Consider the following 25018-nt stretch of genomic DNA (forward strand, 5'->3'; position numbering starts at 1 on the left):
ATTTTCTTACTTTTTGGTTGTTTTATTAATAAACACCAATTTGTATTAAGTTTATTTTTAAATAAAGCTTGTATTAATAAAAAATTATTAAAATATTTTTTATTAATTCATATTTTATTTTTATCTATAACTTTTATTACATTATTAACTTAATTAATTAACAAATTTATTGTGTTATTAATTAATTAGTTACCTAATAAAATAAGTTTTATAAATAATTTATAATTAGTTAACTAATTATGTCATTATATTTTATTTAATTAATATTTTTAATTATATAATCATTTTCTAATTTAACTAAATTTCTTAAGCTAATTAATTAATAAAAGTAAGTTAACTAAATAAAAGTAACTGATTTGTTAAGATACTAGTTGAGGGAATGACCTTAACTAAGTCAATGAAATCAATTAAGTTAAAACTTATTTATTTTTGAAGTTTTATGTAATTCATTTTGTTAAAATTTTCCTTTGTCGTAATTTGTCTTACATTACACTTGTGCATTTTCTTTGACTTTTTATAATAATATTATAATTTCCGTGGTATATAGAAGAAGGTGGGCTTTTCTTTTGAATTTTGCTTTGATATGGAGTTGGGGTCTAATTTTGCATTAATCGGGATCAATGCAATGCACAAACTTTGTAAAGAAAAGTTGAAGCAAAAGGATCCCTATAACATTCCCAATTAGTCTACAGCAATCTGACTCCAGTCCAATTAATTAACTTTAAAATTAATATCATTTAATAATTAACTATCTGATTAACTTTATAGGGTATTAATGTAATTATTATTAAATGGATTTGAAATTAATAAACTTTGTAAATTTATTTATTGTAATTTTTTAAGTTCCAATTTATTTTATTAATTGTTTATTTGAAAACATAACTAAATCTATGTTCATCCTTTTAATGATATTTGTATTGATTTTCGTATTATTACTGATTAATCACAAATGATATTTAAAATAATATATTTTTTGTGTTAATATTTTTATTAATTTATAGTTCACTATCATAAATACTAATATAGTGGAATATTAATTAAATTAACTTGTCCAAACCAAGCTAAATCAGGTTCATTATTGGTTCTAAGTTATAACATTGTTGACCATTTGAGCTGGTCGTTTAACTATGAACGAATTGATCTAGCCATAAGTCATATCGAACATGGTATATTGGTATTATTTAATGGACATGTAAGGCACAAATCATCCCAGAGACGGATCATATATACTGGGATTAAATTATTCGCAACCGTGAATAGTACAGTGGTCGTGTTCAATGTGAAATGGGCCAATATTGACCCAATTTTAGTTGCCCTCTTTGCTGTAGTGGTAAAATGGATTATGCATAACCCACATTGTCAGTAGACTCGGTACATATGCATTTTCTCGATGTTTCTAGCAATATATCAAAACCCGTGCATTTCAAAATAATATTATTTGATAGATAGGGATGTTAATGGGTTGAGTTTACCCAATAAAATTGAACCAGCCAAATCAATTATGGTTTGGTTATGTGGTTTTGAATTGGTTAGGATCGAAATTAATTATGTAGATAATAATATAAAGATTTCTTTTTTGTAATTACTAGCAGGAATCCATGCCATATTGGAAAAATATGAAAGATTTAATAATTTTATTTTTTATTTTCTATTATGTACTTTTGTTTTGGAAACAGTGGATAAACTGAGTAATGTGAGGAATAGACGGAGCCACTGTGCCACTAACTCCTGTCTAAGGAACCAAGTGGAACACTGCTGCCTCGTTCAGACCCTTTCCCTGGAATCAAATCTGGGGATTTCTTCTTCATGCTAGCTCCTTACAAAATTTCCATTCGGGAATATGGTAATGAGCTTGGTGTTTAATTATAATGTGTACAACAGATTCACAGTAATGCTAATGCCAAATGAGTTGTTTTTATGATGATGTGATTCGTCTCTAAAATTTTGCTGATCAGCAAATTTGTAATTTCATCAGCAGTGAAAAATGAATGAATTCAGAGTTTAAATCAATACATCATTATTTTAACAGTTCACCTTAAAGGTGTGTTTGGTTTGATAGAAAAACTCAGGCAATGTTTGGTTTGATAAACTTTGTATAGGTTTCCATATTTTCCCTTCCTTTCCCTAGCTTTTCCTTCAAACCAAACACTGTCTAAAGGGAAACAAAGTAGGGGGGAAAGTTGAGAGAAATAGTAAGTTCTTTGATTTGCTCCTTGGTCCTTAGTCCTTACAGGGTTATTAACTAATGATTAAATGTTAGGGTTTTTTTTTATAAATATTACTTAAGTATTTAAAAAACTTCGATATTAGTAAATATATAAAACTAGGTTCTAGTTATAATTAAATTAATCTATAGATTAATTGTTTTTAGTCAAAATTCAATTAATCTAACCCTAAGCTCAATGTTTAAGACTTTAGGTCGGGCTTGGGTTGAATCTCAACCTGATCCAATCCGCTCAAGTTACACCCCAAGAGCAATGTGACATTCGTAATTGGATTGAGTCAAATCGAGTACAATCCATGTATCCATTAATTTTGGGTTTTTAACTATTTTGAGATAAGAATTATTAGCATTGAAGCCAAATGAGCTATGGGGAATGGGCTTTTCCCTTTATGTGTAGCCTAATGAACCAAAAAAAATAAAAGATCTCAGGCCAGATTTTGATAAAGTATTAATAGTTTTTAAAGTTGTCTAACCCAGCCCAACCCATATCCCAACCATAATAACATTTGTCTAGGCCTCAAACTGGGACAAACTTGCCCGTGTTAATTGTAAAACCATAATTTTTTTTACAAATTGAATTTTTTATTTAACTTAAGTCTAATATAAATAAATAAATAAATATATATATATATATATATAAATTTCTTTTTTATATATTTATTATAAATGTTGATATATAAATATTATATAATAATATTTACTATATATGTATATAACTTCTAGGTCGAGCTTAGGAGTTACTTAGCTAGGGCTATCAATGAACTCTGAAAGTTTGGTACTTAATTCGACTCCAAATCTGATTATCTCGAATTTGGATGTTAGAACTTGCATCTGATTAATAATTTGATGGGAGAATGACGGTTCAGCCCAGGGTTAGAATTTTTAGGCACAAAGTATAGTTGGGGTGGGTGCCAGCTCGGAATTGAAGCCAATTCACGGGAGGTGTATAGAGTGGATTTTTTTGACATTTTTAATGTTTATAGCTCTACAGTGGAATTCAAAAATCTGTGTTGGGTCTGCCCATACTTTTTCGTAATTTGATTGGATACAATTTAGCCCCATCCATCTAATTAAAATATAAGTTTAGTAAAAAAGTATTATTTTATGTATGTAGTATAACTATATACATATAGATATTATGTATAATTATATAAAGTTTATAATTAATAAATTTAATAATTTATGTTTATATTCATTTATTATACAATATATACTTAAAAAATAATTAGTTTTTTGAAACCTTTTATCTTTGGTCATTTTAAACGTAATAAGATGATTGCGGATTAAATCCAAATCCAACCTAAAATTTGACATGATAATTGAATGTGGATGTCAATCTAACGATTTCTTCATCAGGTGCAGATATGAGCACAATTGGATTCAATTTGAATCAAATCTGTTTATAGTCATGTTTTCTGCATTATGTGTAGGTGTGTCAATGATACTTGAAACTTTGTGTCTCGATCTAACATTCGATCTTGTTTTCTCGGATTCAAATGCTGTGTTTATGTAATCAAATTGGATTCAAATTTTGAAATCTACGTCCAATTAATAATCGGATTGGATTCAGATTATAAAAAATGCATTTTTATATATTTTATTATATATGAATTTGTATATAAAATAAATTTAGTATGCTATATTTGCATTAATTTATTATATATAAAAGTTGAAAAGTAAATAACTTTTTATTTTTGGGTATTTTAAAAATTAAAATGTAGTTAGATTAAATTCAAATATGATATGTGTTTGTTAGGGTTTGAATTCAATCCAAGGTCTTCAAATTTGATTGATTTTGAATCAAATTTGGATGTAAGTTTTCATTAATTGGATTGAATTCAACCTGTACTGAATCCATTCTGAATTCGATCCATTTACTAGTTGTAGCCAAGTTGGTTAAGTTATAAATAATCATATCTAAGCATAATGAGTCTTATGGCAATTTCTTAATTTTTAATAGTTGTTAGATAAAGCTTGCTAAATTTACTAATATTTTTATTAATTTTAGTTATTAGGATTCAAATTATAATATTTGACAATTTACCAATCAAATACAATTTAAATATAAAACAAATAAATGGAATTTGGATGAGTGTAAAATTCTCTCACTCTCTCATATACAATAGGCTAATAATGGAAGAGGCATATATTTGTGTGTGTGTGTGTGTGTGTGTGTTAATATTGCATTTTTGTATTTTTTTATATTATATCATATTAAACCAAATTTGAACATCTAACATTCTTAATAGATTTGAATTCGAATGGATTTTTTTGAGATCAGATCTTTGGATTAGATTAGATATGAGATTTATAATAACAAATTAGATTCAGATGTACAATGATCCAAATTTAATTCGATCCATTTGCATCCTTAGATTGCAGCATAATCGGGTTAAAGAACGAATGAGAGAGAGAAGGACAAGAAGTCAAGAAGGGGGATAGAGAATGTGGTGTCTTGAAAATTTAAATTTTGTGAGTATAGTAAATTTGGATTCCATGAAGAATTTTAGTTGGAAAATACGTGGGTGTTTGCTTCTTACTTGTGGTTGCAAGTGCAGATGATGCAAAACTCACTGTACAGGTTAGTGTTTTATAAACAGATGTGGGTTGAACTAACCACCAACAATATCGTGACCGTTGTGACGTCGGAAGACTTGGTAGCACCTTAGAAGTCATCAACAACAACTTGGTCCAAGGTCTCTTAAAACTTTCTGAGCTGAGTAGACAACAAAAGAAACACAATTGAGTTATTCCACTTGCTTACTCTGGCAGACATTTATATGTGTCTCTCAAATCTACCAGGTGTCCCATAAATTATCACCACGTGTATGCTAGCCACATAAGCACCCCACCTATATATAGTAAATTCTATAACTTGGTAGTTATGTTTCATTTACGAGTTTTAGGACCTGTTTGTTTGCTCTGAAGTCTGACACTTAAAAGTGTAATAATTATATTAAGATGTATATTGATATTGTGAACTTTTCTTTCCTTTGAACTCTGAATGCAAAGAATGTTATGAACTCTGAATTCTGAATTTTAAAAATGATCAAATATCCATTTTGACCCTATATATGAGAGTTTTTGTTTGTCTTTTGGGGGGTATCATTGGAAAACAAAAAGTTGTATGATTGCACTTTAAGAGATAAGAGGAAATGAACAACCATTTTTCTCTTAAAGTTAAAAGATTTCTCTTAAGAGATTACAATTAAGAGGAAACAAACAAGCCCTTAATTTCTTAAATTACCTCAGACGGCTCGATTACTCTACTGATTTTAACCGCGGAGTTCCAAACTTGTAATATCACCCTGGGCTCTTTGACTTACTTTTCTTTTTGCAAATCTTCACCTTGTCTCCTCAGCTTTGATCACTTCTTGCCGCCAGAGTATTCCGTCACCCTAACAACGGAGACGTATCTAAAATCCAGCCATGCCCAATTGCCGATCCTGGTACTTCTCCCATTTGATTACCTCGCATTCTCTCAACTCTATATCAAGGTTCCTCCAAATGGGACAGATCATGGTAAAAACCTCAAAGCGGAGAAGTTTGAGTCTTTCAGTGTCGAGATTCGGCGATGTAGAAGGATCCTTATCCTCTACTCTCAAGTCTCGGGCTCCTTAAAATCAAATGTTGCTTATATGCTTCCTCAAGCAAGTCAACTATTGTTAAAAAGATGTCTTCTACTATTTTCCCGGCAAGTATCTAGCTGGACTTCTGCTACATGGTTTTTGACTTCAATGATTCAAATAAGAACATTGCAGATAAAGAGCTGAAACATCAAACATTGATAAACCGTGTTGAATTTATTGGTTTTGGATTGGCTAAGGCAATGTTCAGCATTGTGTTCATCCCGTGGACAGGACCGAAACTAGATGAACACCCATTCTGTAGGTTGTGGATGGGGATCGGTATCGTGGACCAGTCCCATCCACACTCCAATTTCTCATCCACGGCAAAATCTCATGGTTAGGGACCTCCACACTTGATTTTTGATCCCCTACTTCACACTTTCCCTTAAAGGCTGAAACCCTATTGTTTGTTTCACATTTTAATATTTTTTGTTAATAAAATATTAATTATTTTACTTAATTTGTTAACTTTTTTTTAATTTTAATGTTTTATCAATAAAATAATATTTAAAATTTTAATTATTTTACTATTGTTTTTATAAAAAAATTAATATTTATTGGTTAATAATAATTCATTGATGCATTTTTCAATATATTTATCATATAAAATGCAAATATTAGATAATGATGATTAACTGTGTAGATCAAGGTTTTCAAACTGCCGTTGACCCAGATGGTCAAATCGTTCGACTTGGGAACCATCCAGGCAAGTGGTTCCGTTTTACCCCAAACCTAGTTTTTGCCAAAAACTGTTGAAAAAGTCAACAACTGGTTGACCCGAGTGGTCGAACCATCGACCTGTTCAACAGTTTTTTATCATTTTTTATTTTTAATTATTTTTTAATTTGTTTGTGAGAACGGGCCGTCCATTTGAACTGGATGATTGGACCGTCGACCTGAAAACCAGTTTGGTCCAGTCCACACCACGCCTATAGAACGCCACTATGGGTGTGGTCCATGTGGACTGGTCCAGTCCACACAATTTGTCCATAGTTCAGAATGGTTGTGGACTGTGGTGTGGTGTGGATTGGTCCCTGCCACAGGGTGTGGTGTGGATCAATCTACACCCACCAGTTTCTCATCCACACTAGAGAACACCCCCTAAGTTTAATGTTAACGAACACTAACGGACATTAACAATAAAAATGATGGGTAAAATACTCTTTTCCTTAAACTAGTGGGGACTTGTGCGATGCACGGGAGTTATTAAGAGAAAGCTAAATAGTAGAAAGGGTCATATAATAAAATACCCCTTATAGTTTCATGGATTTACTAATATCTACCCTATAGTTAGCATTTTACTAAGACACCACTTATAATTTGCAATGGATTTAATCAATCTTCCATTAGATGACAGTAGGAAATGATAGTGTTGACCCTAATGTTTATTTAAATAAATTTAATCAAAAGAAAATAAAAATAAAAGTACCATTTTTACCCTTAATAAGACATGGGCAACCACTCTATTGGCTATATTTGGTCATTTTTTTATACAAAAAAGTGTTAAGGGTATTTTTGGAATAAAAAATCACGGGTCTAATGGCAAAACAAACACTCCTTAATGAAAGGTTGATTAAGTAAATAAGTTGTAAAATATATGGGATGTTTTAGTAAAATGAAAACTATAAGGTAGGTTTAAGTAAATATGTAAAACTATAAGGTGTGTAAGAATGGCAACGGGGCGGGGATCATATTCCCTGTCCCCGACCCCGATTCTGAAATTAACCCCATCCCCGATCCCCGACGGGGATGGGTCCCCATGGGGACCCGAATCCCCAAAATGTTTTTAGATAATAGTATATTTAAATAAATTTATTTAAAATAAACAAAATTTTAAATTATAAATAATGTTTTAAATATGTTTTGATATATATAATATAAATAATATAATAGTATATTTAATATAAAAAGCATTTAATATATATATATATATATAATCGGAGCCAGGGCAGGGCAGGGACCTCAATCCCCATCTCTGACCCCGACCATGACCTCAACTGGGGATTCCTATTAATTTTTGTCCCCGCCCCCGCCCCCGCCCGCCAAAACAATTCCCATCACCAGCCCCATCGGGTTGGGGAAGTCGGATCCCCGTTGGGGATGGGGAAAATTGTCATCCCTAAAAGTGTGTTCTAATAAATGACCCTAATAGAAACACATAGGAGTATACAATTGTTTTATATTTTTAACTTTTTTAATAATTAATAATTATTCATATTTTATATACTACTTTTAATAAAATTTTTATAATACAAAAATAACAATAATTAATTTCAGTTAGGTTTATTTATCAAATTGATGAAAACGACCAATCCGATTAACTCGACCCGAGTTGGTCGTTTTTCTAGTATTTTAGGTTGGCTTTGGTTAAAAATTTTCCCAATTTGACCAAATTGGATCAGTTTCACTTTGGTCATTTGTAAACCGACCAAAATCGAACGACCTAACCATGAATTTTGTAAAAATATTAAACTATTATTAATTTGAATATTATGTTATAATTTTTTTTTATTTTATTGCATAATTTCATTATTTCAACTATTTAAAATATAGTTATGTTAAATATTTCGTTATTTAAAATATTTAGTTATTTAAATATTTAAATAACATATAAAGTATTTAAAAATACTCATTATTTGAATTTAGGATATTTAGTTATTGAAATATTTAAATAATTAAATATTTTTCTATGTAATTATTTAGCTATTTTTAGTATTTTATTATTTAAGATATGTAGTTATTGAAATATTTAAACAATATTTTATTTTTTAATGTTAAATTTCTATTATTTGAATAACATTTAATTTGAATAATCTGGAAAATCATAATTTATATTGTTAGTATATAATTTTGTGATGAATTTTGTAGAAATATAAAACTATTAATAATATGAATATTATTAAATCTATTATAATTATTTTTTGTTTTTTTAATAAATATTTTAAAGTTATTATATAATTGTTAAAATATTTAAATAATTTAAAATTTTTTAATTTAAACTTCCTTTAGATAGGTATAGATAGAAGGTGGCAAAGAGGATAAATAGGAATTAGAGATAATTTGGAGAGAAATTCTCTAATAGATTAGTAATAAATTAGGAGATAAATAAGAATTGAAGATAATTTAGGACAAAGTGGAGGAGGTAGTTTATGATGAAGTTTAGAAGAGAGATTGTTGGGAAAGGAGAGCATATTATTGGTTCTTTAAAAACATCACGTATAATAAAAGAAAAAAGAAAAAGTTCAAAAAAAAAGAAAAGACTTCTTGACGGTTATATATAAGAATTTAGTTGATTAACAAAAAAAAAAATGTCCGTACTTTTCCGTAAAAAGAATTTAGTCGATTATCAAAATAATAAGAATTTAGTCGATTTCCTGTTTTTGTGTGAAACCGGAGACGCGGATAAAACAAACTAATAAAAGTCTTGTACGAAGTATATAATATACAAAGTATCTTCAACAATTACAGTCTCTCGATCAAATTAAATATTTTGATCAAACAGAGTCCTGTCATGATGGTCAATTGTAGCTCCCGGATTCAGATGACTCATCCTCAAATGGAGCCCGCAATCTGGAGCCGGTTGCCGGAAGAACTTCTTGAACGTATACTGGCTTTCCTCCCTTTCAGAATCTTCTTGAATCTCCGATCTACTTGTAAGCGCTTCAATTCTCTCCTCTTCTCTCCATCTTTCATCTCCCTTCATTCTTCTTCTCTCGCAGTCGGACACAGAACCCAAATTCATCCACCCTTCTCTTCTTTTCTTCTACTTTCTCACCCTCAGTTTTACCACCAGGTCATTCTCTATAATTCTTTTCAGGGCCATTGGCGCTCCCTCACACTACCGTCGTCCCACGCAACATCCCACCTGCTCTCCACCTCCAACGGCCTCCTCTGCTTCTCCCTCCCTGATTCATCTGCCTTCCTTGTTCGAAATCTCCTCTCCAGATCCTCCAGACTCATCGAGTTTCCAACCTACCCTTTCTCATTCAAATCGGTCTCTCTCATCTCTTTGCCGTCAAAGGGATACAAGATGCTTGTGCTATCTACCGGGTCATCTTCGAATTCGGCTTTCGTTTACGACTCGAACTCCAATTCATGGAGCCGATTGGAGGGCTTCGACCAGATTCTTAGCGAGAATTCTCACCAGGAAGGGGTATTCTGTAATGGACACCTGTATTTTACAACTCCGGAGCCATTCTCCATCGTGGGTTTTGAATTGGAGACGGGGAAGTGGGCAAGGCCGACGGAAGCGGAGCTGCCGGAGGAGCTCACGTTCGTTCGATTGGTGAAGAGTGGAGAGGGGAAGCTGTATATGATTGGTGGGATAGGGAGCTATGGGATATCGAAAAGAGTAAAGTTATGGGAGTTGGTAGAAGGGAGGGATTGGGTGGAGGTGGAGAGGCTGCCGGAGATGATGTGCAGGAAGTTTACGTCGGTATGCTACCACAACTACGAGCACGTGTATTGCTTCTGGCACGATGGGATGGTATGCATTTGCTGCTACACGTGGCCAGAGATCTTGTATTACAAGGTTTCAAGGCGGACCTGGCATTGGCTGCCTAGATCCCCTTACCTGCCCGAGAAGTGGAGCTGTGGCTTCAGGTGGTTTTCCTTTGTTCCCGATATATATACTTTGGTCTGAATTCTTATAAGTTCAAGTTTCCACTCTGTTATTTCTGCTTGTTCCTGTGCTCGTTTGAGAGAGAGAGAGAGGGAGGGAGGGAGGGAGGTTTCTTCTTCTGTTGGTTTCACTTTTCTTCTGCAGTTACTTTTATTTATCATTGTATACAAAAGTTATTGAGATTGCTTTGAGCTTATATTGTGGTGGACATGATAGTTCCAGTTGAGTGTAATGTAGCAGTAGTTGTTCTCCCTAGCTATTCTATGTTTATGTGATCTGATTGAGCGATTCCCTTGAGATGGGTTTGGGTTATGTAGTTCCTAATTGGCAAATGGCAATGAAGCTGGTCCGACTCTTTGAAGAATGAAGTTGAATGGGAGCCCATATTCTAAATTGAGATATATATCACCCACACATAACACTAATTCATTTGCAGAAAGGAGGATTTACTGGTTCCAGCTAATTCACCTTACTTGTCTTGATTTTGATGTATTGGCAATTGAATTGGGGTCTTGGTTATTGTTGCATTTTAACTGGGTAGCGATTCAAAGTTCATAATTTGTAATTGTCCATTAAAAAAATCAGACTCTGTATTCAGTTCTATTTCTAATTACTAAATGCCAATGGTGCCTGTTATCCTACGCAGTCATGGTCTGAGTTTGACAAACCCAGTCTTCCATAGGATAAAACCATGGAATTAGTTATAAGTCGGTGTCCATTTGGGTTTTCTAATCATAATTCACATACAATAAAATCTATTCAAGTTGTCATTTTCCCAAGTCTAAATGACTAGCAAGAGTTTAAGGGAGGGGTTCTCCTCGGACTTTCTGTATCAAACAAAACTCGCTGATGCAAGGATGAACATCAGAGACTAAATTTATTGACGTATGATGACTAAAGCACCCTTTATATTTTATAATTTATTCACCAAGATACCCTTGTAAGCTGCTGATCACACCAATCACAATGTTCAGCACTTGTGCTTCTTGTTCAAACTTCACCAATATACTTTTCAATTTCCTATTTTTTGACCTTCAGATCAATCATTTCTTTCTCTTCTCTTCTGGTTTTCTTTTGGGAACAGAGGAGAAACAGAGAAATGAGGGGAATAGATGGAGCCTCTCTGCCACTACCTGCCTAAGCACAGCCTAGTGGAAGGTTGGAAATTAAATCATCGAGAACACTTCTTCAATGTATGGTAGATGTTAACAGTCAATAGTGTCCTTAGTCCACACGATTGGAATCACAGAGAAGCTCCATTCTTTTACTACAGAAGGGAGGCAGAGAATACGAATAGTGAAAGGTTTGATTCGACTAGTAAAATTCAAGTTGCTTAATTTACAGAATATCCGTTTGGAAGTATGATGATGAAGTTGGTGTTTAATCATAATACACAGAATAGATTCACAGTAATGCCAAATGAATTGAATTGTTCTTATGATGTATGATGTGATTCGTCTCTAAAATTTTGCCCAGAAAATTTGTAATTTGATTAATAGTGAAAATTAATGGATTCAGGCATGTGTGTTTGGTTTGATAGAAAATTTAGAGGGAAACAGAAAGGAGAGAAATAGGAAGTTCTTTAAGCTACTCCTTGGTCCTCAGTCCTTACAGGATTTATTACAAGCACCATTTATACAAGGCTACAACTGAATGGTTTTACTTTTAGCTAAAGGATGACGGTCTACATTACATTGACCTGATAGAGTAGATGGAACCATCAGCACGTGAGATCAACTGAATCCCCAACCTTTGATGACCATTCTTCTTCGTTTCGTTATATTTAGAAAGAGAAAAAGGAGAGAGGAATAATCTGTATAAATCTGTTTGTTTACAGAAAAAGTAGAAAAATTAAATGAGAGAGAACAATTTATGGAGTTGAGTACCGACACGGAAATCTGGGATGCCAGGAATACCGAATACGTGGAGCCAGGCCTTCCACATCACCCTTTGATCAATGGCCTTATAGATCACTTTTTAATCTTGGTAGAGCTTTTTGGCAAGTTTCTGGTGCAATCCGAAATATCACTTCTACCAAAAATCAGAGCGATCAGATGGTTATAATGCCTTTGACCCAACTCAACTACTCACGTAGAACCATGGTTTTTAAAATCGACCTGGAGACCGAACCGGTCAGGGTCCGGTTAACAGGTCGAATGGTCAGCCCATTCTAGCAAAAATATAAAAAATAAAAAACGTTTGAACATTTCGAATGGTTAATTGCCTGGGTCAGCGGGTTACTGACCAAAATCAATCGTTTCTGGAGAAAATCCGGTTTTGGGGAAAAATGGAACTAATCACCTAACTGGTTCTCTGTTTTCTGGTCTAATCTGGTATTGAAAATCATGCATAGAACCCACGGACGATGATGCTTTCAAAAGTAGAAAATTCTTGCCTTTTAGGTTCTGTTTGTTTTTCAATAAATTACTTATCTGAGTAAAATGCATTTATTCACATAAGTGTTTTTCAAAAAAAAAAATAATTGGACAAGTGCATTTACACATATTCTTTTATTTCCTATATAAATAAGGTAATGACCATTTTAACCATAAATCCATTATTATAAGGCACAATTTTTATCACATTTAAGTATAGGTAATTTTTCTCTTATCCACATAAAAATTACCTAACAAAATAAAATTTTCCCGATCCCTACAAAAAAAATATAAAATTCTTAATTCCCATTACATATTTTCCCCTCTCAAAATACAGAAAAAAAAAACACCCCCTTAGTTCTAGTTACCGCTTATCAAAATTTGTTGAATTACAGTACCGGCAGCGAAGACCGACTTAATGCTTTTGTGATTTTTGGGGGAGAGCTTCCTCTTTGTTGTTTGTGCTTCGTAATTATCAAAAAAAAAGAGAAGAAAAAAATACCTACTCATTTCCGATCCACGACTGACGACGCTAATAAATTTCTGGTTCAACAATTTTATGCCCGGTCAATCAGTCCTGTTAAATTGTGTGCCACAAACGCAAACCTACCCAAAGTACCAATCGGACCGGAATCCACAGATGGCCATGCCATTCATGGTCCCGATTTCCAGTTTCTCTCTTCCCAATTTAGCAACTCCAGTGAAAGCTCACATCGCTGCTGCAGTTTCTTCGTCGCCTTCTTCGTCTTCTCTCAGCACCCCAAGTTCTTCCCTTCCTGTGACAACATCTTCCAACCCTATTTCGTCAAAACCCAATTTCAATTATATCACTAACAGCAGCAGAGGAAGCAGCAATCAAGACGACGGTGATGACAGAAAAACCATGTTACCGACTATATCTGAAATCATGGAATCCTCAAAGACCCAGAACCTTAACCTACAGCTCCAAACACTGGGGCCCTTATTCAGAATTACAGCCATCAACTTGGAAACCAAGAGAGAGCTTGGCAGGGCAGAAGGACTCATAAGACTCTGGTTGGGAGGGAAAATTCTTCACTTGGACTCCATTAGACTGCGCAGAGAGACACTGAGCATGGAGAGATCAATATTCGGCATTGGTTTGTTTATTGGAGCCGTTGCGGTCAGGTATGGCTACGATTGCGGTTGCAGAACAGCAGAACTTCTTGCCATCAATGACACAGATCTCTACCATTCCAAGGTTCTTAGTTGCTGATAACTCCTCTATTCCTTGTCTCTATCTTCACTTCTTCTCTTTGCCATTAGGATTCTTTTTTTTTTTTTCAGATTATTTATTTGTTTTATTCTTAATATCAGCTTGTTAAATTCTACAAAAGAATTGGGTTCAAGGCTGTACACGAAGTAACTGGTTCCTCCATGGGAGACCTCGCCCACATGCTTGTCTGGGGAGGCAAGGGGACTCGAATGGACGCAGATATTGAAGAGCTTTTGATAAAATGGGGAACCAGATTTAAAGCTCGCAGTTAAGTTATCCGCTACACCCTGTGTCCGTATAGGTTAATCGGCTTTATTGAATGCTCATAACCTTGTAACTGCCTTCTCTTTCTTGCCAATGATCAGGCAAGTTGTTCATTCTCCCTCCTCTTTGCTGTATACTGTAAAGACTAAAGGGTTTGGGGTTCAGTTTGTCATGTCTTCCGATCAAATCTTCTGGTCTTCGGAAGAACGTTAATGAACTGATTTATTTCCCTCCAGACTCCACACTTCAAAAACATAATTATTTCCTGATTCCATTGTCTGGAATCATTTCTGCTATGAAGCAGAATTCAACAAAAAGCGGACATTTAGCGTGAACTGGTTTATTTCCTTACTCATTAACATTTGTACTTGTTAGTTTTCTGTTTTTCTAGGCCTTGCATTGATATTACAATGTGGAACAAAACTGATTTAACTGAGAAGAAGCCGGATAACAATGAATCGGGATAAATCCATGGTTAGCTGAGCTTGGGACTCCACTCGAGTGTTTAAACCGGAAATAATTCTTGAATCAGATAAATATTCCAAGTCCTATTTGCTGAAATCATTCATGGACCCTTTCGTAATCAATGAATTCCGAGTTTTTGAGCCAGGGACCCTTCCTTTCCCCCTTGAATCTATACATTCAATGGAGTAAACCAAATGGATATCTTGGCCAAGTAATGCGATGCTTATATGGTGAGGCCCAGATATGCTGAAATCTAAAAGCGTAGAAACACGCTGAGAGCACAGCATCCAGACACACTGGGGGAACATTTGGTTGTATAGATTCAAGCTCGAATAGATCGCAAATTCGCAATGACACCCTAAAATCAGACATATAACTATGACATGCTGCAAGCCAGTCTTTCATAAAAGGGCCAAGTTAGAGGGTGACACATTTCATTTTCATGAAGACACCAACATCAGTAAGAGGGGCAATTTTACTTGTTTCACATTGAGGGGCGTTTTAGCAGGCATTCTCTGGAGTTCAAGATGGGTATTAGAATTAAAGGTGACTTTAGTGTTTTGGGGAATTATTTTTGAGTCAATCCTAAATCATATTGATTTGCCTACGAGATCAACCACTTGCAAATGCTTAAACATTTGCCTTAAGCACAAAATTGAATATAAAAGGGAACTTTCAGGCAAGACATGGGCATTAATGGTGCTAAACCTTTTTCGTATTATGACTTTGTGCTTAGGATGTTCTGACCACCAAGCTTCGCGACAATAGTATTCCTTTCTTTTTCCACTTCCAGATGAGTCTTCCTCAATCCTAGTGTCAAGTCTCAACATAAAGGTCAAGCCATCATTCCAAATTCAATCTATTCTAGTGAAAAATGAAATGGTTTGTACCCCTAATATCAGCAGGGGCTGCAATTTACAGTTTTAATCTGTCATAGCCATAGTAGTACTTTTACAGTTTAAACCGATAATCCCACAGTTTCAAAGCTTTGACTCAAATTCAACTGCCTTGGTTTCCAAGTCAGTATGTGGAAACGCTCCAAAGACAGTTGTAGCAAATCACAAAGTTTCAATGTGTGGGTATAAAAACATTTAACGCAAAGAAGGGTCGGCCTTGATGATTTGGCAAACCATTTCCACCGTGGAACCAAACCACCTCTTATAATTTCACGTGGGTTGGTTTAGTGTTTAACCAAATAGTGTTTGGCGTAACAATGGATACGATGAAATAAATGAAGGACTAACCAAGGGAACATTCTCATCATGTCAAAATTCTATGGAAGTTAAAAAACATTCTCATCATGTCAAAATGGTGGAATGCTTACAGAAAATTGAAGGAATGACAAAACAGACCCAAATATCCAATCAAATAGTCCACAGCCATCCCAGAACCTACAAAGAATATATATCTGTGGAACCATTTATTGCCCGTACTCTAACCACAAATGTGTAGAGAGAATTCATCAGTTGTGTTATCTTTAGCTCTAACCAAGGGAACATTCATTCAAGGCTTAAGAGCCAGGGTAAACCCAAACTTGGGATTCTTTTCCAAGGCTTTGGTGTCAAACTCACCAGAGATTGTCAAGATAGATTTGGGTTTAAGCTCATGTTGAAGGAGGGCCCCAAGTTTCCCATGGTTGTTGAGTCTCGCCTTCACAACTGTCTGTGGATCAACAGCATATAACCCTCCAACTGTGAATGTATTCTCATTTGTGGAGAACCTTCTCGTGATCTCTGCCACTCCAGCACTCTTCTTAAGCAGGTCCAGATGGTGAACATATGATGCTCTGAGTGTGTCACCCTTGTCAGCCCTGGAGAATAAGGGACCAAGTATAAGAAAATAATGCAGTTCTCAAGTAGGATGACTTGCATGTCTGGCGATGCTGCTATCTCTGCTAGAAGTGGGAGGTAAATATGCTACATACGCAAAGTGCTCATGAAGGAAAGATCTCAGGTTGACAAGCATGCAAATGCTTGTTTAAGGGCAGCTGCTTCATGCAAAATATAACAGAGGCTAGGATCATACCCATACTACCCCCTCAACAGACTTTATTGCAGGAACCAGCATCGGGTAATAGCCTTTATATACAGTATGGACACAGCATGGACATGAGAATAAAAATGAAGTCATGATGTAGTTGAACACGTTGCTACTAGTCCGTGTTACATTACATAAGACTTACAGAATTATTGAAGCACTAGACTCTGGCTTTGTCACGCTAATGCCAGCATTATACTTGGTAAAACTACCCAATTTAATCTCATAGCCCGCCTCTACACCAAATGCAAAGCTTGGGGTTCCAATGGTTGCTGAAAGATCAACAGATGGGGACTGGTTCAGAGCAACAGATGTAGCAAAAGTTGCATGGTCATGGAAGTACTGCACTTCCAGCTGTAATAAAAAACAAAATACAGGTCAACAAGAAGTTTGCAATTACAATTTCAATTATCAAAAGTGCTGATTTGAGAAAATAAGATAAGTACCTTGCCTGATCTGTAATCAGGATATTTCAGTGTAGCAATTGTTTTAGTGGATGGAAAAAGGTCTGCGAAAGTGAGAGTGGTTGACAACTGCAAAGAAGAATGCATAAGAAGAAAATAACGATGAGAGAGAGAGAGAGAATAGCATTTTGAAGCAGGCATAAGACAAAAAAGGAAAACTGCATAAGAAACATACATTTGTGTCTGTATCAACTTTGACATCAATGAGAGTGCTCTTGTATTTCCATTGGGCTGCAACATCACCAGATGATAATCCTCCCTTCTTCACAGCAGTTGAAGTGAGGGCCTGGATGTATAAAAGAACTCAGCTGTCACACTCAATCGGTATAGATGTACAAGGTAACCAAATGAGGGGGAGGGGAACCTTAGGAAGCATGAAGTGAAACACAGAAATGAAAGGAAATTTTAACTGCAGTGTTTAATGATCCAAAAATGGGAAATATGTGCTATGGAGAAAGTAAAATGTTGTTATTTGGAACTAGAAAATAACTCCATTTTAGGATTAATAAGCAGAACTATATTGGGAAAGCACAGCAACGTTGTATTTAGTAAACAAAGAAAGATCACCAAAGTAGAGAGCAAAGTAACAATAGCTCCAATACAAGTGTTACCAAGCCCCTTCGCCAATTATCAGCTCATTCCAGCATTATGGCCATCAGTTATTAACACAAGAGTCACATGGAGAAAAGAGAACTTCCAGCTATGTCAACTGCCACAATTGTGCGAGTATAATCAGGATACCCGAAAGTTAAAGCATCCCCAACCATGCCACCATGGGTCCAATAACTTATAAATAGGTCTGAGAATTTGCTTTCAAGAAAGAAAGTCAACATAAACCAAATGTGTTTTTTTTTTTTTGAGAAATGATGAAATATATTAATGGAAAAGAAAGTTACAAGGCTTCTAAAGGAGAGGTTCGCTCAAAACAGCCACTAATAGACATGATAACCAAAACTACCCCTTATCAACAAACATCCTAAAATTAACATCTCTGAAACTGTTTGTTTATGACACTCCAGTTTACTAATGTCTTCTCCACAGCTGCACAAACTTTCATCGGAGGCCAGGCTTTATCTTCAAAAATACGTCTGTTTCTCTCTTTCCAGAGACACCAACAGACCACCAGAGGAATAGCTTTCCAGAGAACCTTACCCCGCTTGGCAAAACGAAATGAGTATTATGGGAGTTTTCTTAATTATATGTAATACGTGAATGGCCAATTTACCGAATTCATAGTCATGTATTATTCACTCAGACTTTAGTGCTTTTAATCGAAACTAGTGATAGTGAATAGACTGACAAGAAATCTTGAAGTCTATCAGAACTCTCCACTGACTGCTTCATATACGTGTATACATATCTATAACAAAATATAAGAAGAATTTTAACCATGTTCTTCTAAAAAATTAGTAATTTTAGTGGGAGTACTTCAACCTCAAAGATCATATAACAACATTTTCTACCATCAAAGCAAGCTCTATTTTATGTGTTATACATATCTCAGTATATCTTAAAGACTTAAACTTTTTGGCACATGCTAGGTATTCCAACAGGGGATGTAATACACCAATATGCATCACTTACAAGGTTAATATTATGCATGATAATAACAATATCCTGAACCATGGTTACAACCACAGCAGCATCACAAGGGCAACTGACCTTGAAGGTGAGTGGTTACAAGCAATTAGTTAGTACAAATAGTAAATACGCAAATTATCAGAGATAATTAATTACAATACTAACTAATACCAAGGGAATGTAATGTTCAACTTGATAATTTGCTAAATCTAGGTGTTGGTAGAGAAGGACTAGTAGTGTCAGTTCGTCTTTAAGTTCCAAGATCCTTCCTTTTTCACAAATACTATAAGAGTTTTTCTTTATACAAAATAAACTAATAATGGTTAAATATTATAAAATTAATTATTTGGCCTCAATAATAACAATAATAATAAAGCATTTCATCATTCTGATGTCAACAATGACTGTCCATTTTTCTATAACAATTTTTCTCTTTGATAAGCAACAAAGATCAAAAGCTTTATTATTAATAATGCAAAATGATAAAAGCCCCTAAACTTGAGAGAGACTCAAGAGACAGAACTATCATACAGCTTGCAGCTTGCTGACACTAGAAATAATATCAACAAAGTTAAGAATCAAAACACAGTCAACCTCTAGGCTGAAACCCAGACATCCCCTTCCCCCTGGTTGATGCCTTCTCACCCCTTCCTTTGAAAAGGAATCAGCAGCTCATTGACTAAGCCACCTAAATGACCTGTTCAACCTAACAAACAAACTATATACACAGATAACAGAATTAAATTCTAAAAACAGCACTGAGGAAATTGACTCCTCAACAGTGGAAAGGGATTTTTTTTTTTACTTCCTGATTTGAGTATAATGAGTTTCTCCATAAATAACTAACATCTTTGCCAAATTAATGCTATTTGAAGATATAAGTAAGTATTCCTTATCCAATTACTCTGCAAAAGGAATGTTCATAAAGATGGAAGCATCATATCAACGATGCAGACTTCATCATTAAATAGGAATTTCTGTACTTGTGACCGTGCATTAAAGATGTCATCAACCAAGTTGAGATATAGAAGGAAGCACACAATAAGTTTGATTATGAAAACACATTCGCAGCATAACTGCATAGTAATATAAGACCACCACCTCCTTTGGAGTGGACACTTGGGCAGTGGTAAGAGGTAGAACTAAGGATTTGGCAAGGGCAGTTAAGGACAATCTAACTACAGATGATCAAATCGAAAGTATTACCTGTGATAATTAGGGTGAGCAATGAGCATTGTGATGAGAATAGATATCAAATTCAGATAAGGAGAATGGTAGTAAGGCGTAGGCCAACAATTTTCCAGTTTTCTTGCATTAGCATCCTTCTCTAAGCTAAAGATTACCAACAAATGACTACTGAGTTTCTGGTATTCTTTGGTGAACAATGATATTAACCCACCAACTGACATTCTAATCTATGATTAGTTTTCTCTCTATCAACAAAATTTATCATTCCTCCTCATTATTAGAACGGAAATAAGCATCGCTCTTACCTACTAAACTTGATGGTAAGTTTACTGAAAAGAAAAGCTATAATAAACCTCAGAACAATAAGTAATGAACAGGAAAAAAAAAACAAAGAAAAAAGAGAAATACGGTATAAAATCGAATCAGGTGCAGTACTAAGAAACATCTGCATATTCCATTTAGTTCCACAAAATGAATATACACAATTCAACGCAACCTATTGAGTTAAGGCCGATGCATATTTATTGAAACCACCTTGATCAAGCAAACCTTAAATGAAGAGTTGAAACTTATAGTAAATGCAAAAATGAGAAACAAAAACAGATCAGAATGTAATCAGTTCATACAACTCCAGCATCACTGTAAGTCGTAACGGTGAATTTCTGATCGGAGCTATAATCCTTAGTTAACAGATCTGCAAGCCAAGACAGAGAACAATCAAAAAATCGAGATTCCAATCGAAATTGAGAGAGAACGAGAACACGGAAAGAAAGAAAGAGTTAAACACGCCATCTCACCTTTGGCCTTCTTTCCGATGTCGGAGAAGAGTCCCGGCCCCTTGCTCATGTTTGCAGGAAGAGAAGAAGAGAGATAGAGGAGAGGACAAGTGCTGGACGGAAACAAAAAAGGGAGCTCTGAAACTCCAAGAAGAGGAGAGAGAGAGAGAGACCGAGCTCAACGGCAGAAAATGAGGGTTTCTTCTGCTGCCACGAAGGTGAATGAATTCGGGTTTATGATAGGAAAATTACTTAAAATTTCCTTCAACTATATTATAATTTCCAAAACTTCCCCCGTCCGTTGAATATTTGATTAAAACCTACCCCAAATAAGTAAATATATATTACTTTAATAAATGACGAAAAGACAACAATACCCCTCATTAGTAAAGTAAATATTGAAATTATATTTTTATTCCTCTTACAATGAAAACGCTGCTTCATTTGCCTTTTAAATCAAACTATAGTTGAAGATCAGAGAGCCGCCGTGGTCGAAGAAGATGATGATTTTTTTTTTCTTATATAAACCAGAGGTCAAAAAAATGAGCTACATAGGGACGTTAGCATTCAGTAAGACACTTAAAAAAGAAGGTAAATAAGAAATAAAACTAAAATTTGAATGAACACAAATAGCAAACCAATAAGAAGGTGGATGGATACAAACCATATGTCTCTCTTTTTGAAGTTAAAATTATGCTTTTGCCATTTGAGCCTCGGTGGATACAGGCCCGATCCTGACCCAATAGGAAGGTGCGCAGAATCGGTTCCTAACTGGACCCGATTATAATTTAGCAAAAATTTTTAACCTGTAATTAGAAAAATGAACCTACTTATTTGTTTTCTTAGGCCTGGGAAAATCCATTTAACACAAAGTTCATCAAGACATCATTCAACACATCGTTCGGAAAAAATTAATAATACGAGAAAAGAAGTGAAGGCACCGTCGAGGTTCCATGTTTTCGGGTAGTCGATCAGCCGCAGAATTACAATTCAACGCATACATGAACAATAAAGTCTGATTTTGAATCGTGTGTATTTATTTACTAAATGTTTATATGTAATTTTTTAATAAAATTCAAAAAAATAATAATGAACTTATTTATTGACATTTAAGCGCCATTAAGCACCACATCAGCAAAACAATGAATATATGTTTATTCATGGGAAGAAGCGTTAAAATGAAACTTCACTCAATGACAGACATGCACATAAATCAATGCTTGTTTTTTTGAATATCTATGCATAAAAATCCTCATGGGGGAAATGATGAAATGGCATATATGTGGCAACGTTTATTTAATAAATGCCCACAGTTCCAAACACATGCAAAATGGTTAGTCAAAAAATATTGGAGAATGTTCCAACACTCCAGTAGGTAAGAGTGGCAATTTCAAAAGGTATAAACGGGGTCAGGAAACAACTTTGTAAAAATAAGCTTGATTGTGGCTTAGGTTTTAGTGACCCAATTTGTTTTAGCAATCACTACTAACTAAATCAGTTTGGAGGTTAGTAAGAGATGAAAATAATCTTTGGGCTAAAGTAATGAGAGCAAAATATTTGAAGCACAGGTCCTTTTTAAATGATGAATTTCATAGAAATGAATCTTGGGGTTAGAAGAGTGTATTAGAAGGGAAAAAAGTCATTTTCAAATAAATGTACTGGATGGTGGGTTCGGGAAGAAGAATTGCCATGTGGGATGACCCGTGGGTTTTTGGGCTGCCAGGCTTTAGAATATGACTCCAGATCACTTGTGCACAAGAACTCTGCCCACATCTACTCATAACACACTACCCCTGTGAATTGGGAACATCTCCCCCTGCATAATACCATGTAGAAGGATGAGATGTTTTCCATGTGTGGATGCGATGTTATGTGGGTAGACGTGGGCAGGAGATCCAAACTCTTAGAATATATAGTCCCAAACCTAGATTGAGGGGGGTGTCTAAGTCGTTGGTCTAGTTGATCTAGAGCCCAAAAGTTGGAATGTTGATCTTGATTCGATAAACTCAATCGTCACACTGCAGGTTGTTGCCCAAATCCCAAGTATCAAGGTTTCTTTAATTGAGAGGGATGATCTTGAAAAATATCGAATGTATAACTATGGGCTAATCATGAAGTCCTACAATACGGAGACTGGATTTGCTCCTCAAACCTAGCACCTCACACGCACATCCTATCATGCATTGGGAACATCTCCCATACTTATTAGTTATTATTCACGGGAGATATTCCCAATGCACGGTGGAAGTGGATGTGGATGTGTGGCGCCCATTTGTGAGGAGCAAATCCCATCTCTACGATACATGCTCAACAGTAGAGATGTTCATTATATGGTTCAAACCACAAATTGAACTGAACCAAATTGAATTTATGATTTGGTTCGATTTATACCTATAAATGGGTTGATTCGGTTTGAGAGTTTTTCTATATTACGGCTTGCGATTTTGGTTTGGTTTATTGAATTTTATAAATTGAACCAAATCATAAACCATAAACTAAAATTTTATATACATATATATATATATGAATATATGATATGTTATAAATTCTTTATTTTTTAATAAAATAATAAATAAAAATCTTAAGTTTTAAGTTTTAAGGGAGCTATTTGGGCTTTCTAATTGGGTTAAACCTAAAAGAATCATAGAATGGTTTAAAGTCCTGATGAGGGCGGATTTGACCCTCCAATGATATTGTGACACATGGCACCTCAGAACAACTAGGTGACACCCGTAACCACTTTGGCAACAACTTGCCTTAGCCAAGTTGATGGTGTCCCACCTGGCGGCCTGGCCCTGGCATGAACTGGCAGCCTGGCCTAGGTACGACCTGGCCCTGGTACGAACTGGCAGCCTGGCCCTAGCGCGATTTGGCAGCCTGGCCCTAGCGCAACTTGGCCATGGTACGAAATGGCAGCCTGGCACAGGCGCAACTTGGTGGCCTAGCCCTGGCCCGAAATGGCAGCCTGGCATAGGCGCGAACTGGCAACCTGGCACAAGCGCGACCTGGCGGCCTGGCCCTGACACGAACTGGTAGCCTGGCACAGGCGCGAGCTGGCAGCCTGACACAGGCGCGACTTGGCGGCCTGCCCCTGGCGCGAACTAGCGGCTTGGCTCAGGTGCTGACCTGACGACCTGCGAGACGTACTCGGTGACAAATTCGACATGCATATCCAAACACTCCCACGATCCTTGGAAGTTGGCCCACGTGCCAAACGATCCGGAGGGTGGTCAACGTGCATGGCGATTACCTTAGGGAATCTCGAACCACTTAGGTGACTTCTCGGAAATCTCGGATATGGTGCGTGAAGCCCACGCCAAATCATGCCTATATAAAGGCACCAACCCCAATGACATGAGGGGGGCAAGTAAGCATATTCTAACTCTCATACTTTGTGATTTTTAGCTCGTAGTCTACTATGAGAGTACTGACTTAAGCATCAGAGCGACCTTGCTGGGTTAGCCACCCCGGGTCCTCAGACATTGATTCCTTGCAGGTCTCTAAAGAACGATGACGCTCAACAATCAATCCGGCTCGCCACCAGGCAGCTCGGCCCACTGGTCAGCTTAACACCTAATAGGCAGCTCGGCCCTCTAGTCAGGTCGTCACCTAACCTGCCTAGCTCGGCCCAGTCAGCTCGTCACCTAACCTGCCTAACTCGGCCCAATCAGTTCGGCACTTAACCTACCCAGCTCGGCCAATTAACTCGACACCTAATCTACCCTCAGCTCGACATCCACGTCCTCATTCAGCAAAAGTTCACTTCGGCCTCTGATTCATCGACCACTTGAAAACAGACTAAATGACGAGATACTTAACACAAAAAATTGATACACAACAAAAAATTGATCCATCAAGTCCCAAATTGTATTAAAAATTGCACCAAATAGTAATAAAAGGTTTGGCTTGATTTCCATACGAAAGGTTAGTTAGATTTAAAAATTTCTCAAACTATAATTTATCGATATAGTTTGAAATCTTTTTTAAAAAATTTCTCAAACTATACTTTACCGATTTAGTCTGAAATTTTCTCCAAATCGCATCTAATCGAACCGTAAACACCCCTATTTACTAATCTTATATTTGAATCTGACTTACAAGCTACCATTTCATCCCTCGTCAGAAGCAGATGTCTCAAATGGCTAGCTGAAGTCATCTTT

The 25018-nt window shown here is 35.6% G+C and overlaps 2 protein-coding genes and 1 long non-coding RNA gene across 3 annotated transcripts; 2 read left to right on the forward strand and 1 right to left on the reverse strand.

Annotated features, from left to right (window-relative positions):
- The first annotated feature begins 9306 nt into the window (after positions 1-9306).
- LOC148850116 (Galactose oxidase/kelch repeat superfamily protein) lies at positions 9307-10936 on the forward strand. Its single transcript, XM_088943567.1, has one exon. The coding sequence runs from the start codon at positions 9365-9367 to the stop codon at positions 10493-10495; it is 1131 nt and encodes a 376-aa protein (XP_088799693.1). The 5' UTR covers positions 9307-9364; the 3' UTR covers positions 10496-10936.
- Positions 10937-13232: 2296 nt separating this feature from the next.
- LOC148850117 (uncharacterized) lies at positions 13233-14682 on the forward strand. The gene is made up of 2 exons (XR_016098971.1): positions 13233-14068; positions 14185-14682. It is a non-coding gene; the product is annotated as an uncharacterized LOC148850117 (long non-coding RNA).
- Positions 14683-16044: 1362 nt separating this feature from the next.
- On the reverse strand, positions 16045-21173 carry VDAC2 (voltage dependent anion channel 2). Its single transcript, XM_088946585.1, has 6 exons — positions 20880-21173; positions 20709-20776; positions 17489-17599; positions 17296-17382; positions 16995-17203; positions 16045-16622 (listed from the first exon to the last, which is right to left on the reverse strand). The coding sequence occupies exons 1-6, from the start codon at positions 20926-20928 to the stop codon at positions 16316-16318; spliced, it is 831 nt and encodes a 276-aa protein (XP_088802711.1). The 5' UTR covers positions 20929-21173; the 3' UTR covers positions 16045-16315.
- Positions 21174-25018: the final 3845 nt, after the last annotated feature.

The sequence above is a fragment of the Nelumbo lutea genome, chromosome 5 (genome assembly GCF_056320005.1).
Source record: "Nelumbo lutea isolate HS-2025 chromosome 5, American lotus-T2T, whole genome shotgun sequence".
Lineage (NCBI taxonomy): Eukaryota > Viridiplantae > Streptophyta > Magnoliopsida > Proteales > Nelumbonaceae > Nelumbo > Nelumbo lutea.